Source organism: Silurus aristotelis (genome assembly GCF_946808225.1).
Source record: "Silurus aristotelis genome assembly, chromosome: 25".
NCBI lineage: Eukaryota > Metazoa > Chordata > Actinopteri > Siluriformes > Siluridae > Silurus > Silurus aristotelis.
The window spans coordinates 18,788,149-18,805,648 of record NC_139598.1 but is presented as its reverse complement, the minus strand read 5'-3'; the positions used below and the strand labels follow the sequence as shown (position 1 = coordinate 18,805,648).

The 17,500-nt window shown below is 43.0% G+C and overlaps 2 protein-coding genes across 7 annotated transcripts in view; one reads left to right on the top strand and one right to left on the bottom strand.

Moving 5' to 3' along the window:
* Positions 1-17,500, top strand: part of LOC310719501 (beta-1,4-galactosyltransferase 3) — a 389,210-nt gene that overhangs the window by 214,444 nt on the left and 157,266 nt on the right. The window lies entirely within an intron of this gene.
* Positions 1-17,500, bottom strand: part of dyrk1b (dual-specificity tyrosine-(Y)-phosphorylation regulated kinase 1B) — a 33,577-nt gene that overhangs the window by 3,071 nt on the left and 13,006 nt on the right. For 2 of the 6 annotated variants that reach the window (XM_083529240.1, XM_083529241.1), the window contains 7 exons: positions 5,634-5,752; positions 4,158-4,277; positions 3,652-3,840; positions 3,294-3,441; positions 2,820-3,106; positions 2,296-2,442; positions 1,986-2,147 (listed from right to left, as the gene is read on the bottom strand). In XM_083529240.1, the coding sequence (XP_083385366.1) occupies positions 1,986-2,147; positions 2,296-2,442; positions 2,820-3,106; positions 3,294-3,441; positions 3,652-3,840; positions 4,158-4,277; positions 5,634-5,741 (1,161 nt within the window). In that variant the 5' untranslated portion in view covers positions 5,742-5,752. Of the gene's footprint in view, positions 1-1,985; positions 2,148-2,295; positions 2,443-2,819; positions 3,107-3,293; positions 3,442-3,651; positions 3,841-4,157; positions 4,278-5,633; positions 5,753-14,197; positions 16,014-17,500 lie in introns of those variants that run through there. The other 4 variants (XM_083529243.1, XM_083529242.1, XM_083529238.1 and 1 more) reach the window with 3 other exon arrangements.

The window sequence follows — 17,500 nt, the reverse complement described above, 5'->3', positions numbered from 1 at the left end:
CATCATCATCATCATCATGACTGTGGCTTCATGAACACAATCTGTGACATGTTGGTTGTAAAATAATATGAAATGCAACTATAAAGTTTCCTAAACAAACAAATTTACAATTTAAAGTTCACCAACTTTCTGATGAAGTTTATTTAAAAGAAGACCAGCTGGTGATGTCACTGGTGGGTCTGGTGTACATGTTCCTGAAATCTCTTTGGAAATGAAAGAATGAGAATCCGGTTGAGAGTCAGGTAAATCAGGTGAGAGTCAGGTGAGTCAGGTGGGAGTCTAGCCTGTCAGATGAGATGATGAGAGTCAGATAAAAGTCAGGTGAAAGTCAGGTGAGAGTCTCGAGTGAGTAAATCAGGTGAGAGTCTGGTGAAAGTCAGATGAGAGTCAGGTGAGAGTCAGGTAAGAGTCAGGTGAAAGTCAGGTGAGAGTCAGGTAAAAGACAGATGAGAGTCAGGTGAGAGTCAGGTAAGAGTCAGGTGAAAGTCAGGTGAGAGTCAGGTAAAAGTCAGGTGAAAGTCAGGTGAGAGTCTCGAGTGAGTAAATCAGGTGAGAGTCTGGTGAAAGTCAGATGAGAGTCAGGTGAGAGTCAGGTGAGAGTCAGGTGAGAGTCAGGTAAAAGTCAGGTGAGAGTCTCGAGTGAGTAAATCAGTTGAGAGTCTGGTGAAAGTCAGATGAGAGTCAGGTGAGAGTCAGGTAAAAGTCAGGTGAAAGTCAGGTGAGAGTCAGGTAAAAGTCAGGTGAAAGTCAGGTGAGAGTCTCGAGTGAGTAAATCAGGTGAGAGTCTGGTGAAAGTCAGATGAGAGTCAGGTGAGAGTCAGGTGAGAGTCAGGTGAGAGTCAGGTGAGAGTCTCGAGTGAGTAAATCAGGTGAGAGTCTGGTGAAAGTCAGATGAGAGTCAGGTGAGAGTCAGGTAAAAGTCAGGTGAAAGTCAGGTGAGAGTCAGGTGAGAGTCAGGTAAAAGTCAGGTGAAAGTCAGGTAAAAGTCAGGTGAAAGTCAGGTGAGAGTCTCGAGTGAGTAAATCAGGTGAGAGTCTGGTGAAAGTCAGATGAGAGTCTCGAGTGAGTAAATCAGGTGAGAGTCTGGTGAAAGTCAGATGAGAGTCTCGAGTGAGTAAATCAGGTGAGAGTCTGGTGAAAGTCAGATGAGAGTCAGGTGAGAGTCAGGTGAGAGTCAGGTAAAAGTCAGGTAAGAGTCTCGAGTGAGTAAATCAGGTGAGAATCTGGTGAAAGTCAGGTAATAGTTGATGGAGGTTCTTGTTCACCTGACATCATCTGTGGTTCTGAACAGACTGTGAAACCGAGATGACTTATTTCTCCAGTTTAATGCATTACTATTATTTTTGAGTAAACATGAACAAATATTTCGAGTTCCACCAGGAGGGGGTGCTAGTTAGTTACATTAGTAGCTAGCAGTTTTGAGTTCTCAGCGCGTTTCTCTCTTAGTTTTCTGTAGTGATTTGAGTTTGTTCGCAGATGATAACCGATAATAACTGAACCGTATGGGCGTGGCCACGTTGCTAAGCTTCCTGTCTGTCACTTAGCTAACACTGGAGACTCGGTTTGGCGGTGAAAATAAACTTGAATGAGATGAATATAGGGATGATGATGATGAAGATGGTTTCTGTGGTATTTACACAATGACTAGAAAATGTCATTGAAAAAAGGTGGGGCTTAATGGGTGTGATGATGAACTAGAAGCAGTGTTACTGTTGTTTGGTTTGTGTGTGTGTTTAAAAGTGTGTGATGTAAAACAGGGGGTGGGGTTTAATGGGTTTATTGGTAAATTAGACACAATATTACGATGTCTGATGATACATGTGATGTAATAAATGTAATGTAATATAAACATTGTGTGTGTAATATGCAATGGAGCGGAGCTCAGTGAGTGTAACGTTTGATCAGACACGGTGATGTAATGTGTGATGCAAAGGGGGCGGGACGTAATGGAATTAATGGTTAATTAGAAGCAGAGTGCTACTCACGGAGGCTGAAGGATAAAGTACCTTCTTTATGTCCTTGTTCTTCTTGACGGTCCACAGGCCGTCTGAGAGCTTATCAAAGTATTTGCGTGCTTTAGGCGCCTGATCCAGCATGTGGTTCGGAGGAACGCCAAGCACCTCTACAATCTTATTCATTTGATCCACCTGAAAATCAGAACATTAATGACTTTTAATTATAAAGTACCACAGGAACAGGAAACAGAAGGATGTCTACAGTGCTTTATATTGTATATAGAGACACATTAATGAGCTCCATGAGGCTGTGTGTGTGTGTGTGTGTGTGTGTATATACCTCATTAGAGCCACTGAACAGTGGCTCCCCTGTGTGCATCTCCACCAAGATGCAGCCGAGACTCCACATGTCGATGGCCAGATCATACGGCATTCCTAACAACACCTCTGGAGAACGGTAGAACCGACTCTGTATGTACTGATAAATCTGTCTCACACACACACACACACACACACACACACGCAAAGTTTTGTTCAGTGATTTGACAAAGCAAGAGTAAAAGAAATGATGATGTAAAAGAAATAAACTGCAAAACACTAATAATGAAGGAAAACAAACAAGGCAAGAAATTATCAGGTGGAGATTTAAAAAAAAAAAAAGGAAAATATAAATTTGAGGAAATCTGCAGTAAGATTGAGGAAACACAACCTATTAAAGACGAGGTTTTTTACGCGGCAATGAGAATTTCTCTCCAGCGGGGGGCAGCAGAAACAAAGTGTGTGTGTGTGTGTGTGTGTGTGTGTGTGTGTGTGTGTGTGTGTGTGTGTGTGTGTAGGTGCGCGTGCGCAGTTCTACAGTCTCACCCTTTGCCCGAGCTGACAGGAGCTGCCGAAGTCGACGATCTTGATGGCGCTGCGTTTGGGGTTACACAGCAGGATGTTCTCAGGCTTCAGGTCGCAGTGGATGATGCTGAGCTCGGGCGTGGCCAGGAAGAGCAGTGCCGTGCACAGCTGCTGAGCGAACTTCCGCGTCAGGTTGAGCGACACGCCGCGGAAATTAGTGTTCCGCAGCAGATCGTACAGGTTGTAGGAAAGCAGCTCAAATACCAGACACAGATGATTACGAAACATGAAGTGCCGCTTCAAGTGGACTGAGAGAGTGATGGAGAGGGAGAGAGGGCGAAAGGAAGAGAGGGAGAGAGATTCTTTACTTATGTTTCTACAGGTAATGGAGATTCATGGCCACCAGTATAGAATAGTGCACTTTATCTGTAACTCTGACATTAATCTCATGATAATTTAGTGTACATAAATTTGTGTGTGTGTGTGTAAACACACCTATATAGTACTTCATCTCAGTGTCGTGTTTGTTCATGAGCTCCAGAAGCCGCAGTTCGATCTGCGCCTGGTTCAGGAAGGCTTTCTTATTCTTGATGATCTTGATGGCCACCCACTCCTGCTCGTGGTGATCGTACGCCTTCACCACCTGTGTGTCAGGGGTGAAAGGGTCAAAGCTCATGGGGTCAGAGATCAGACAGTGTGTCTGACTCTGTTTATATCTGTCTGTCTAACAATGGAGCCTTTGAACATAAATAAAGCACGACCATGATGTCTGAATCCGTGTTATTTGTTTGGGAAACAGCCAGTGTTTCTTAACTCCACCCCCCCATCCCAGAATGCACATGGGGAGTCTCACCTGTCCGAAGGAGCCCTTGCCGATGAGCGAGTCGATTTCGTAGCGGTCGAGCCACTTCTCCCCGTTCTTTACGATGTAGTCGTAGTTGTCGTCGTCGTAGCCGTCGTTGTAAACTTTCCGCTCTTTCTTGGTGCTCGAGTCCTCGGGCGGAACCTGCTGCGCACGTCGCTTCTTTTTAGTGTAGTACACCTGCAAGGGGCGGAGACACAGGTAGGGGGCGGAGTTACAGAGGCCGCAGCTCATGCGATCATTTTGTAAATTACAGCATACAGAACAAACACCAAGATCAAAGCGTGTGTGAGCCCGGGTGTGTGTGCCCGTGTGTGTGTGCGCCCGTGTGTGTGTGTGTGTGTGTGTGTGTGTGTGTGCCCATGTGTGTGTGTGCCCGTGTGTGTGTGTGCCCATGTGTGTGTGCCTGTGTGTGTGCCCGTGTGTGTATGTGTGTGTGCCCGTGTCTGTGTGTGTGTGTGTGTGTGTGTGTGTGTGTGTGTGTGTACATGTGGTACCTCATTGATGTGCTTGTAAGTCTTGATGAGATCAACAGAAAGTTTTCTGAGCGGCGCACTCGCAGGGTCTCTGAAACTCGGGGGAATCCTCCTCTGCAGAATGGTCATATCAGACAGCACCTGTACAGATCGTCGGGGTCAAAGGTCAGGTCAGGTGAATGGTGAGGCATGTGAGAGCCTGACTTAATGAGTGTTCCTGTGATCATTTATCCAAGATGGCAATTTGCAGGGACAATAATTTGAATCAAATGGACAAATTGGCATTTAATCAAAACACAGGAAAGATTATTATATTTATTTATTTATTAGGGCTGTCAATCGATTGAAATATTTAATTGCAAATAATCACACGATTGTCATGAATAAACTCGTCATTAATCGCAACTTAATTGCACATTTGTATCTGTTCTAAATGTACCTTAAATTAATACTTTTCAAGTGTTTAATACTTGAATAAACATGCACATGGACAAATATTGATGCTTTATGCAAATGTATGTTAATTAGTAGTGAAACCGAACTCAATATAGAGATGAAGACTAAATAATCTTGTTAATGTTTTAAAGTAATGATGGTGTTTTAAATGACGTAATTCATAAGGACACCAAAGGGAACCTTCGCTATGTTTCCACACGGACGGATTTAATTGCCAGATGTGTTGCATCATGGCGGATTTCGGTGCTGATTTGAGACTCGGCGCATCAGTAAAACAAATGTTTAGTGTTTAAAAATAATAATTAATTACAATTTTCAGTAACGTTTATTTGTTTTTTATATCTGAGTAAAAAAAAGGACGTCATGAATAAATGTGTGTTGTGTTTTAATTTCCCCCTCTTTTATATTGAAAAAAAAAAAGAAAAAAGAAAAAGTGTTAATAAAATAAATTTTCCATCTGGCGTTTATTTCTTTTCTCTTTGTAACGACAAAAAATGCGCCATTGTTTTTTAAAGCCTGTTTTTACACACAGTCCCCACTGTGACGCTTATACACTGTTTTCAAAACACTGCGTTTCCGTTGACTGAAAACGCCGTCTCATTGTGGACGGAAGGTAAAAATGGAGAGAAAAATCTGCCTTTTTAAATGAATATGTATTAGTGTGGACACGGCCTGAATTGCAAATAAAAGCCGACTGTGCATATATTAATATAACGATGTAATTATATCACGAGTCTCTGATGTGAAACATGATTCCCTGAACATTCTGATTGGAAAACACATATTAAAGTATATCAAGAAACAAATTGTTTTCTATTTACTGTTGCATCATCATCATCATCATTATCATCATCATCATCATTATAAAGGAATTGTCTTGAACTGTCTTTTTTAGATGTGTGTTACGTCCTGCCTCCTCTGTGTTCTGATTGGTCCATGGACTGAACAACCGATGAGAAAGCATATTTAATTGTAATATTTTGGGTCATCCTTGTGTGTGTGTGTGTTTGTTTGTGTGTGTGTGTGTGTGTGTGTGTATACCTGCTGCTGTTCTGCCATGGACTGGATGTTGCTTAATCCAGGATGAGTGTGCTGGCTCGACATGTTTCGCTCAGCGGGGGAGAAACACAGGGACGAGGAGGGGGGCATACATCCTGAACCTGAGAGAGAGAGAGAGAGAGAGAGAGAGAGAGAGAGAGAGAGAGAGAGAGAGAGAGAGAGAGAGAGAGAGAGAGAGAGAGAGAGAGAGAGAGATTGTCTTTTATTCAGTATTGAAAATTATTGAATCAATTATTGTGACATTTAAAAATGTGAAGGGGCGGGGCTTATTTGAGTGTATGTTTTTATCATGTCAGTGATGAAGACGATATTCACTGCTCTCTCACTGATATCAAAAACACAGACACTGTTATACACACACTTCATAATATTTATACTATTCATCACATTCAGCCATGTCATGCTGTGTGTGTGTGTGTGTGTGTGTGTGTGTGTGTGTGTGTGTGTGTTCAGTAAACTTTTAAAAGCTTCTTTGACACTCGTGAGAGATGGAATGTCCTTTAGTATGTGTTTGTGTTGGAATTATTTCATTATTCATTTCTGCGCTTCGTCCTGTTACACAAGCGCTTTTACACAGCAACAGTGATGCTGCAGTGACGAACACAAACGTTTCCACACTCTTAAACTCTGCGTTTATACAACTGCCTTTCATTTTCATATACAGACACACACACACACACACACTGGCCTAATTTTAGCCAGATATGACGAGCGTGTTAAAAAAATTTCACGCCGGCCCTTTAAATGTTCAGAACTTCCTGAGTGTGACGCCCGGCTCGCCGCACTACGATTGGCCGAGCGCCCCCCTCCTTCTGTGTCCTCATTGGCTGCCGGTATCCAAGGGCTGGCCGGCGAGGTCTCTATAAATAAACCCGACGAGCTTGTGCTGTATCAGCAAGCCTTCCCATAATGCCCTTCTCTCTCTCCCTCTCTCTCTCTCTCTCTCGCTCGCTCTCTCTGCCTATCCTATGCTCTGTGTGTTACATGAATAATACATACAGTAAAATCACACACACACACACACACACACACACACACACACACACACACACACAGAGACACACACAGAGACACACACACACACACACACACACAATATCACAGCTGATCAAATACAGCTGCCGGATGTCAATCATGAATGTTGCCATGGCCCATGAGGAGATGGGGCAAAAAGTGTGTGTGTGTGTGTGTGTGTGTGTGTGTGTGTGTGTGTGTGTGTGTGTGTGTGTGTGTATGTGTGTATAAGAGAACAGCTGTACTGCCCTTCCACCCTTCAATTCACATTCCCTGTTTGGGTAATAGAAGCTGAGAGCCAAAGTTAGACACGAAGGCTGAGAATGCAGGTGTGTGTGTGTGTGTGTGTGTGTGTGTGTGTGTGTGTGTGTGTGTGCGTGTGAGAAACCGTCAGACACATCAACATGTGGTATTGTACATGTTGACACTCTGAATGTGTTCACTCTGTGTGCCGCAGCTTTGTTTTATTAAAACGATCCACGATCCACGGTGGGCGTGTTCTGTTACCATGACAACGGTGATTAGTTTCCTGTTAACAGCATGACCCACAATATATTTTCGATTTGTTATGGTATTGCGTACTTTTTATTGGTTCATAGTTATGTGTGATGTCATAACTGGTGGTTATAGCAGCTATAAACGCTCACTCCCTCACCAATCACCAGACTGAAAACCATCAAGACTCACAGCTTTACCTCCGACAAACATCTTATACAAATATCAGCGGCTTTCGGTTCAATATCAGTGTGAGTTCCTGTAAATAAGTGGTTATATTAAAACGATAAAGTATCAGAACCTGCACCACTCCCAGAGCTGCTGTTATAGAGAATTAATCAACACCTTCTGACCAATCAGGATGCAGGATTCAGCTCCAGTGTCTTGATTAATCAAGATCATGATAAGTGTGTAAGGAGGAGTGTATGTGTGTGTGTGTGTGTGTGTGTGTGTGTGTGTGTGTGTGTGTGTGTGTGTTAACAAATCCTTTAATTACACACTGATTGGATGGATGGATGGATAAATGGATGGATGGATGGATGGATGGATGGATGGATGGATGGATGGATGGATGGATGGATGGATGGATGGATGGATAGATAGATAGATAGATAGATAGATAGATAGATAGATAGATAGATAGATAGATAGATAGATAGATAGATAGTGTATAAACACTGATCTGAAGCAGTATCTAAAAAACACAAGCTGAAGACACGTCGTGTGGAATTGGATTTTTTTCAGAAAGGTTTCCGGAGTGTATTTCAGCTCAGAGTTTATTGAGACTCGACCCTTGATGTGAAATGACGGCTATTAAAATGTTCTAAATGTAACTCTTGAGCTCAAACTCACCTCATAAATACCTCAAAACCAAATAATTATACATGTTTTTTTAGTTCCACGGGTAAAAACTATTTTCCTAATCCAATCTGGGATCTGCTGGTTTGAGTCTGATACCAGTCCTGGGTATCAGACTGCTGTTAAAACTGACTTTATATTTATGATTTCTATGTCGAAGTTTTGAGTATAATGTTCATTGTTAAAAGTGCTACAGAAATAAAATTTGAGTTGAACTAAAAGAACTGAAATAAATAAAGAAATCTAGATGTTTACTGGTGGATTGATTCTTTCATGTTTGGAATTCTGAAGTAATTTTGGAGGAATTCTGAGTATCGGGTTTTGGGTCTGGGATCCGGGGTCTCGGGTCTGAATTTTCAGATAAGGGGTCTGGAATAACAAACCTGGGAAGGGTCACAAAGTCAGACAGGTTCTAAGTAGAACCTGAGTGTATAATCTGAGGTTCTGAGGTGATCTTTAACTCGGAGCGTGGCTGAGTCAGACTCACGCTATTAATACAGCGGTCAAACGGTGACGCCGGTAAATCGAGACCTCACTCTGAGCGCTAACATTAAAAATAAAATAAACCCTGTCAACCCACACTCACACACACACACATACACACACACACACACACTCTATTACCTTGTAGCTAAGTGATGCTACCATGTGCGTTAACTTCAGGACTCTGTGTTCCCGATATTATGGTTTTGAAATCAATTAAAGAAGTAATAAACATCACAAGAGTAAGACAGAACACACACACACACACACACACACACACACACACACACACACACACACACACACACACACACAATACCCTAACCCATGCTGAAACCAAAATAAACAAAAATGTACAACCTATACAAACTATAAAACTAAATAAATATAAATAAATAAAGTTTGAGTTTGAGATTTGGGGGCGTGGCCTATAAAAACTTTTATACAGAAAATTGAATGTTTTCTATCAGGATGTGAGTCGAGTCTCCTACAAACATCTTCCTCATTTCCTGAAATCTTACAGTTATAACGCTGAAGTACCAATACTGTCACACACACACACACACACACACACACACACACACACACACACACACATGAAAACACACATGCACACACAATAACACACACACACACACACACACACACACACAAAAACACACACACACACACGAAAACACACACACACACACACACACACACACGAAAACACTCACACATGCACACAAACACATACACACACAAACACACGCACACACAAACATGCACAAACACACGCACGAAAACAAACACACACACACACACACACACATAAAAACACACACACACACACACACAAACTCACGCACACAAAAACATGCATGAAAGCACTCACACACACATACACACACAAACACATACACACACGAAAACAAACACGCACACACACATGAAAACACTCACACACACACACACACACACACACACACACAGGAACACATACACACACACACACACACACACGCACACACATGAAAACACTCACACACACACACACACACACAGGAACACATACACACACATGAAAACACACAAACACACACACACACTGTACTACACACTGTACTAATAACGGGACTCACTGCAATGATGCAACATTCTGAAAAAGGGACCTGATTGTTTTTTCTACATTTAATGTTAAACTGTTATAATCACACCCATTAATCACTACACACTGTGGGCATGTCCTAAATCACACCCATTAATCACTACACACTGTGGGCGTGTCCTAAATCACACCCCTTAATCACTACACACTGTGGGCGTGTCCTAAATCACACCCCTTAATCACTACACACTGTGGGCGTGTCCTAAATCACACCCCTTAATCACTACACACTGTGGGCGTGTCCTAAATCACACCCCTTAATCACTACACACTGTGGGCATGTCCTAAATCACACCCCTTAATCACTACACACTGTGGGCGTGTCCTAAATCACACCCCTTAATCACTATACACTGTGGGCATGTCCTAAATCACACCCCTTAATCACTATACACTGTGGGCATGTCCTAAATCACACCCCTTAATCACTACACACTGTGGGCGTGTCCTAAATCACACCCCTTAATCACTACACACTGTGGGCGTGTCCTAAATCACACCCCTTAATCACTATACACTGTGGGCATGTCCTAAATCACACCCCTTAATCACTATACACTGTGGGCATGTCCTAAATCACACCCCTTAATCACTACACACTGTGGGCGTGTCCTAAATCACACCCCTTAATCACTACACACTGTGGGCGTGTCCTAAATCACACCCCTTAATCACTATACACTGTGGGCGTGTCCTAAATCACACCCCTTAATCACTACACACTGTGGGCATGTCCTAAATCACACCCCTTAATCACTACACACTGTGGGCGTGTCCTAAATCACACCCCTTAATCACTACACACTGTGGGCATGTCCTAAATCAAACCCCTTAATCACTACACACTGTGGGCGTGTCCTAAATCACACCCCTTAATCACTACACACTGTGGGCGTGTCCTAAATCACACCCCTTAATCACTACACACTGTGGGCATGTCCTAAATCACACCCCTTAATCACTACACACTGTGGGCGTGTCCCAAACCACACCCCTACTTGCTATACACTGTGGGTGTGTCCCAAATCACACCCCTTAATCACTATACACTGTGGGCATGTCCTAAATCACACCCCTTAATCACCACACACTGTGGGCGTGGAGAGATAAACAGAAAGAAGAGTGACGTCATTTCCTGGAAAGTGTCCGAGAGGCGTTGATTTGAAATAAACCGCAGGAGCAGAGTGAAGAGCGTAGTGTCTGTTCTGATATTCAGTTACAACATACCTACGATATTTATTTTCCTTTTAAATATTACAGGATTGTCATAGAGCTGATCATCAACACGCCCCTGACAGAGTGTTCACATATCACCTTGGTGTTTCACCTTTGGAGTGAAAAGAGAGCAAAGGTCATTTGGACACCCACCCACCCATCCACACCTACCCAGACACACACAGTCCAAACTCCAGCAAGCAGCATACATCTCTTCACAACCTTCATCTTCACCTGCAGACACTAATTCTCCTGTACCCCAGTGTCTAGGGGAAGAGTGCAAGGGCACAAGAGCACCCTTTATCTGTATTTGTATGGCATCCCGTGGAAATGACACAAATTCTCTCTAAGATAAAAGCGCAACGTGAAACCTGAACAGTTGGAGCTACGGGTTCATGGAGTCTCAGACGCCAGAGCCACGTCTATGTTTAAGATTGTACTCATACATCTAAAACCCTCCACACACACACACACACACACACACACACACACACACACACACACACACACACACACACACACGGGGCAGGCGAGACGACAGAAATAGACAACAGCAGAGAAGTCAGTTGGATACACGGATATAAATAACCACACAATAAGTGAGGGGACGATAAGCACAAGTAACTCTGGGTTGCCAGAGTTCTTTAGAAGTCCCCCATTTTATGGAATACAGATAGTATAGATAATCAGCTTACACACTTCTTTAAAAACAAAAACAAGGATTCAAGAAGGAACAAATAAATGCAACTCTCTTTGTATCTACTACAGTAATGAAGCTACAGTTCTGAAAAAATCCTCTGATCCTCAAAAAATCCTCAGAACTGAACTTTTCTTCTTCATCGTCTTCATTTTACGTGTGACAGGATTCTGAGGTTCCACCTTCCCTTCGAAATGTTACAGTCTTACGACTTGAAGATGACTGTGTGGGTGGGGCTTTGAGGACTTATGAACAATTCTGATAAACGTATAAAAATCTTCTCACGTCATTATTTTTTAAACTTCGTGTGTCCACGCTGGAAAATGCTCTCTTGATTCAAAGATGCAAATATAATCCAAACTAGTCAATAAAATAGCGGTGTGGGCGGGGCTTAGAGGATATAACCAATATCCAGAGTTCCAAATAAAGCCATAACACGGCCATCTAACCTAAACAGAGCACATCAGGGGAGTGTGCGTGTCCCAAACCACATAAAAATCATTATTAATGTAATGGACGTGTCCCAAACCACAGCCCCTAATCGCTGTTCACAGTAGACCAGATAAATGTGTTACCTCACTAAAGCAGTGCATTGTGGGATCTTAACGGTTAGCTGGATTTTCTGAGCTGCACCTCAGGTCACTTCCTCTCCCGAACAAAAACGTTATCACCACTTCCTGTTTCCTGCAAATGCTATAAGCTCCAGAGTATGGAGCTGAAAAACCTCACGTGGACACCACATCATATTAACCTGCGGGGTGTGTTTGCGTCATCACACCTCACTGAACCTCAACGAGGACGGAGCAATGACACACTCATCCCTCAGGTCAGGTCCAACAAGGTAACGTACTCATACAGACGTTTCTGATCTTCAACATGAAGCCAGGCTACGTTCCTAACCCGTTTATATATGACAGAGGTTCAGCGTAACACTAATACATTTATTACAGACATTAACCCCTGTGTGTGTGTGTGTGTGTGTGTGTGTGTGTGTGTGTGTGTGTGTGTGTGTGTGTGTGTGTTCAGAAAGACATTTGAAGGTGAAACAGTTCCATGATGATAGAGATTTTCAGAGTTTGGACGATATCACAACAGTATCGTATCGTGATATCTGGAAAAATTGCTGTAAATCCCACTATACATGATGGTTAAAAATATAAAGAATATTGTATTATATATCGTGATGTGGAGCGTATCATCATATCGTTCGTGACTCAGAGGTCTGGAGGAGCTGCAAGTCTGAAAACACAATGGGTTTTGTATTTATTTATTAATTTAGAGGTTCTGCTCTCTGATTGGTTTAGGGACTTAGGAACAACCTGCTCTGATTGGTCTATAGAGTTTGTATGAGATTTGCAATGAGTTCTCATAATTTAACGTAACTCCAGGTAATTCCTGCAATATAAGGTAAAGAGGCAGATGTGATGCTGGGGTAATTCGAGGGTAAATACAGGGTAACAGGGGTAATTAACTGAATGTTGGGCTACTTAGAAATGCTGGTATAGACTTTTTTCATAAGTAAAGAGTCCACTCAAATCCAACAAACATCACTTTGAGCAGTTTTTACCCAAAATTTTTTGTATTAAATCACGAATCGGATGCCGTTGAGATAAAAGTCGAAAGATTCGTTTAGTTTTCTACGAAGTGACAAGTGTGTAACTCTCGCCGTTGCTGGCCGAGCGGCCGTACGACAGGAAGTGAACTGCGGCGTGTTAGAAGTGTAATCAGGACGAGAGAAGAGCGGCGGTTCTCTCGTTTTCTCGCAGTTACGTTGCGTCTGTATTTCCATCCTGGAGCGCTCGCTTCTCTCTTCTCTGCTCTAACATTCCCAGCAACAGGATGATCATCACTGAGCTCACAGCACAGCACAGCGCAGTGCGCATCCAGCCTGCGCACACACACACACACACACACACACACAAAGATCTCCATCCATTTCTGCAGCACCGTGTCAGTCGTTCCCAGGATTGTTTGAAGGATTGAAACTAAAACAATAACGGGATGAGGAGTGCGAGTCCACAGAGGGTTTAAAGCATGTGAAAAAAACCAGGAAAGGAAAATTAAATTAATAAACCTGAAGCAGGTTCTCCAAACCACCAACTGAAAACAAGCCTTGTTTTAAAAGTTCTTAAAAGCGTGTGTGTGTGCAGATAAAGCAATAAAATATCATAATATACAAATAGAAACACACACACACATGGAAAAATACACCAATCCCATAATTGTAAATGTGCAAAACTTTGAGAAACTCTGGGAAACCTTCAGGAGCAGTGATAATACCTCTGCAGATAATCTTCAACATTCTAATCCAATTTCAGCCCATAAGAGCTGAGAGAGAACTTTAAATATACACATACATACACACACTTCGTCACGTTTCCCGTTATCGCCATAGTAACGACACGATTACTAAAGCTAAAATGTTTCCATTCGCACTTCACGCTCCTGATGTGCCGTCAACTGAGTCCTGTAAAAGCTACATTACAGTTATGCTAGCTAGCTACATGTAACCATGGCGAGGATCTCCAGATATTCGTAACAGACACCAGCGCACGAACGTGACAGCAGAACTCTGGTGCGTTCGCAGCATCCGCTGTACTGATCGTCCCGTGCGAAAAAAACAGAGGGTGTACTAACTTTTGGAGGGCTTCTGGAGCAGGTGAGACTGCGGTACGTAGCGACTCTGATCCGAGTTGCCAATCCAGGTGTCGGTCGACAGGTTGGCGACCATTCTGTTAGAAGGCTGCGGCTTCTCCTCCACAGATGAAGTGATCACCATCGGAAAGGCTTGTGTGTGGAGCTCCTTCCAAGAATTACATCAATCAAGTTTGTTTTGTTTGATAACTAAATAAAACGTCGAAACTATCGCTTTTTTTCAGGGAAAGTCATCAGGATAATCCCATCCACGTGCTCGGGCGAATCTTTCGTATAACTGTGTGTGTGTGTGTGTGTGTGTGTGTGTGTGTGTGTGTGTGTGTGTATCCGATAGCGCTGAATTGGAACGTAAAGTTGTTGATGACAAAAGTATTCCTCGATCGCTAGCGAATTCCTGAAGTGACGACACAGATGAAAGAAAAAAAGGCACCATTCGTTACTCCCGATGCTGTTCCTGTGCTCTGTCCGTGCTTTTTCTCTTTATTACGGTAAATCTAAGGCAATAGATTGGGCTTTTAGGCAACAATGCTCATAAAAAATATAGTATACGTATTCATATTAAAACTACGACTCTGCAATATATATCTATAATCATATATACTCTGTTACATATATAGCTTATATATCTATCTATATCTACGTGTACATATATTTATATATATATATATAGCTCTGATGGTAAGGGGATGAAATTATTTGGTTACTACAGTTTTTGCTTGCGCTCGCATTGTAGCTACTTTTATCTTCGTCCTCCAATACTGAGGAATCCAGTTGAAGACCAGTTTTGAAGCTGGTCAGTTTTACAGTCTGGATATCGGAGCAGCCGGAGCTGGGAGTGCTGGTGTGCTCAAGATGGGGGTAAGGGGGTGGGTGTCTTCATTTCCAATGCCAATTACCCCATCACTATCCCTATAAATAGAAAGGGCTTCTTAGGATCCGTGTGTTGCACCCTATTGAGTTAGTGAGTCCAAAGGGCAGATGGATGGCCTCGTCCCTCGGGGGTTTAACCTTGAAGCTTTAATCCTGATAGGCGGTGAGGCGAGGGGAGGCGAGGAGAGGCGAGGCGAGGAGAGGGCCACTCTTACAGTCTACACAAAGTCCAAAGCAAAGTTCAAAGATGTCCAAAAGAAAAGCAGGGTGTCAAACCCACGACCATGTAGTGATCAGTGGATTTTATTGTGCGTGCACGAACCATGAAGAATAACTCAGCAAAGTGCACAAGTGCAGTTCTGTTCCAGGCACAAGACTAACGTTTAAGTGGGGAATCCGATCTTACTGATCCGTCTCTGAAGAAAATCCAATTCCTGAAAAGTTTAACATCAGAATTTCACTGAGAACAACAAAAAGCCTCACTTTAGTTCAACTGATCTTGTGCTCTTGGCTTTATATATATATATAGAAAACACTCCAAACGAAATCCACAGTCCAGATGTTGTTCTCTAACAGTAATAGATATTTGGAGATTGACTCGGATCTGTGCAGAGTTCATCCTGATCGCTCCACACTTCCATCCTGAGAGCTCCTCTGTTCTCCACAGCTCCTGTGCGCACTTTCCCCAGTCTCTCAGCCTCTTATTCCACCCCAACACAACAAAGCGACACCTTCCTGGATCTCTCCGGATGATGTATTTTTTATTTTATAGCAATTTGGTTGTATATTTTCTCCGTCGAGCTGCTTGTTTCCTCCACAGCCAGGCTTTAAATTGGCGTTATTATTATTCCTTGTTGTCTATAAGCCGCTGTGGCCGGCGCTCAATCCACACCCTGTGTTGATGGACTGTACCATCTGCGCTTGAAGCGCGGGGGGAGGTGGAGGTGACACACAGCGGCCACATTCGCCCCGTGTCGTAAGCTTAGCTTTGACGCAGCAACACGCACTCTGAGAACTCGAACAAAACGAGAAACGGCGCGTTTTAAAAGAAAATGTATAATATTATAATAATAAATGTTGGCAGCATATTATAAACCCCCTTCTTAATAACTAGTAGTTGTGCCAAACGGTTCCTTTCCATTTATAGTAACTGCAGATAGAGAGCCCGTATTCACACAAGCTCACACACACACACACACACACACACACATATATATATATATATATATATATATATATATATATATATATATATATATATATATATATATATATGTAGAGAGAGAGAGAGAGAGAGAGAGAGAGAGAGAGAGAGAGAGAGATCCCGTATATAAAAGCACCGTGTGTGTCACATTCACGTCTTCTACATGTATTATAATGAAGTGAATGAGCAGCAGGCTGGTGAGGATGATGAGTCGCGGGGACGGTGTCACCCCTCACCCCTGCGTCAACGCAGTGAAAGATCAAATCTCCGTACTGAGATTGTATCGATTTGTAACCTTTATGTTATGATGAACTGGATTATATTTATTTGGATCTTTTTTTTCTCTCTGCCCTTTAGAAGAGTTTGAACGAACTTTTCTGCCCCCTCGTTGAGTGTGTGCGTGTGCTAAAGCGCGCGCACGTCACCCTTCCCTTCCCTTCCCTTCCCTCGGCTTTTCGCTGACGCGCGTTCACGTCTCCCACCTCCTTCTCCCGGCTCACAGACAACCCCCCCCCCTTCCCCCTTCCCCCTCCCCCCTGCATTCCCGCCCGCGTGCGCGTTCGAACGTTCGAAAGCTCTTGTTGCTATCCGACGCCACGGCAGCCTGCGTGTGATTGGTCGGACGCGGGCCGCTCGACTGTTTCCATTGGTCAGAACGATATGTGGGCGGAGTGATAGAACGAACGCGAGGCTGCCCCCCTCCCCCCCATTTCACCCCCCCCCCCCCGCGCGCTCCTCCCTCCTCGGATCCTTGTTGTCTCTAAAACGCAGCGCGGAGCGGAATGGCCGCCAAAATAACCCCGGACTTCAGGTAAACTGAGCTGAGTGCTGAAGGATGGAGGAGACCAACACCACCACATCACTCTGAATTAACACAATATTACACCATGAACACTTTAAACACCACCACATCACTCTGAACACACCTTCCCCTGCCATTGTTCATATTATATCTCACAGTGTGTGTGTTGTATCTCACACATAATCATAATAAAAACAAGCTCTTTTCCACATTTAAGATATGACTTTCCTTTTAAACTTTTTAAAGGTTAATATCAGCATTCATAAAGGAAACTGTACACTAAAGCACAACATGCACATTGATCCATAATGTTCTTACTCTTTTACTTCACCTGTTCTCTGTCTGTATGCATTTATTTATTATCATTCTTTTTATGATTATTATATTTTCCGGCAGTTGACACATTTGA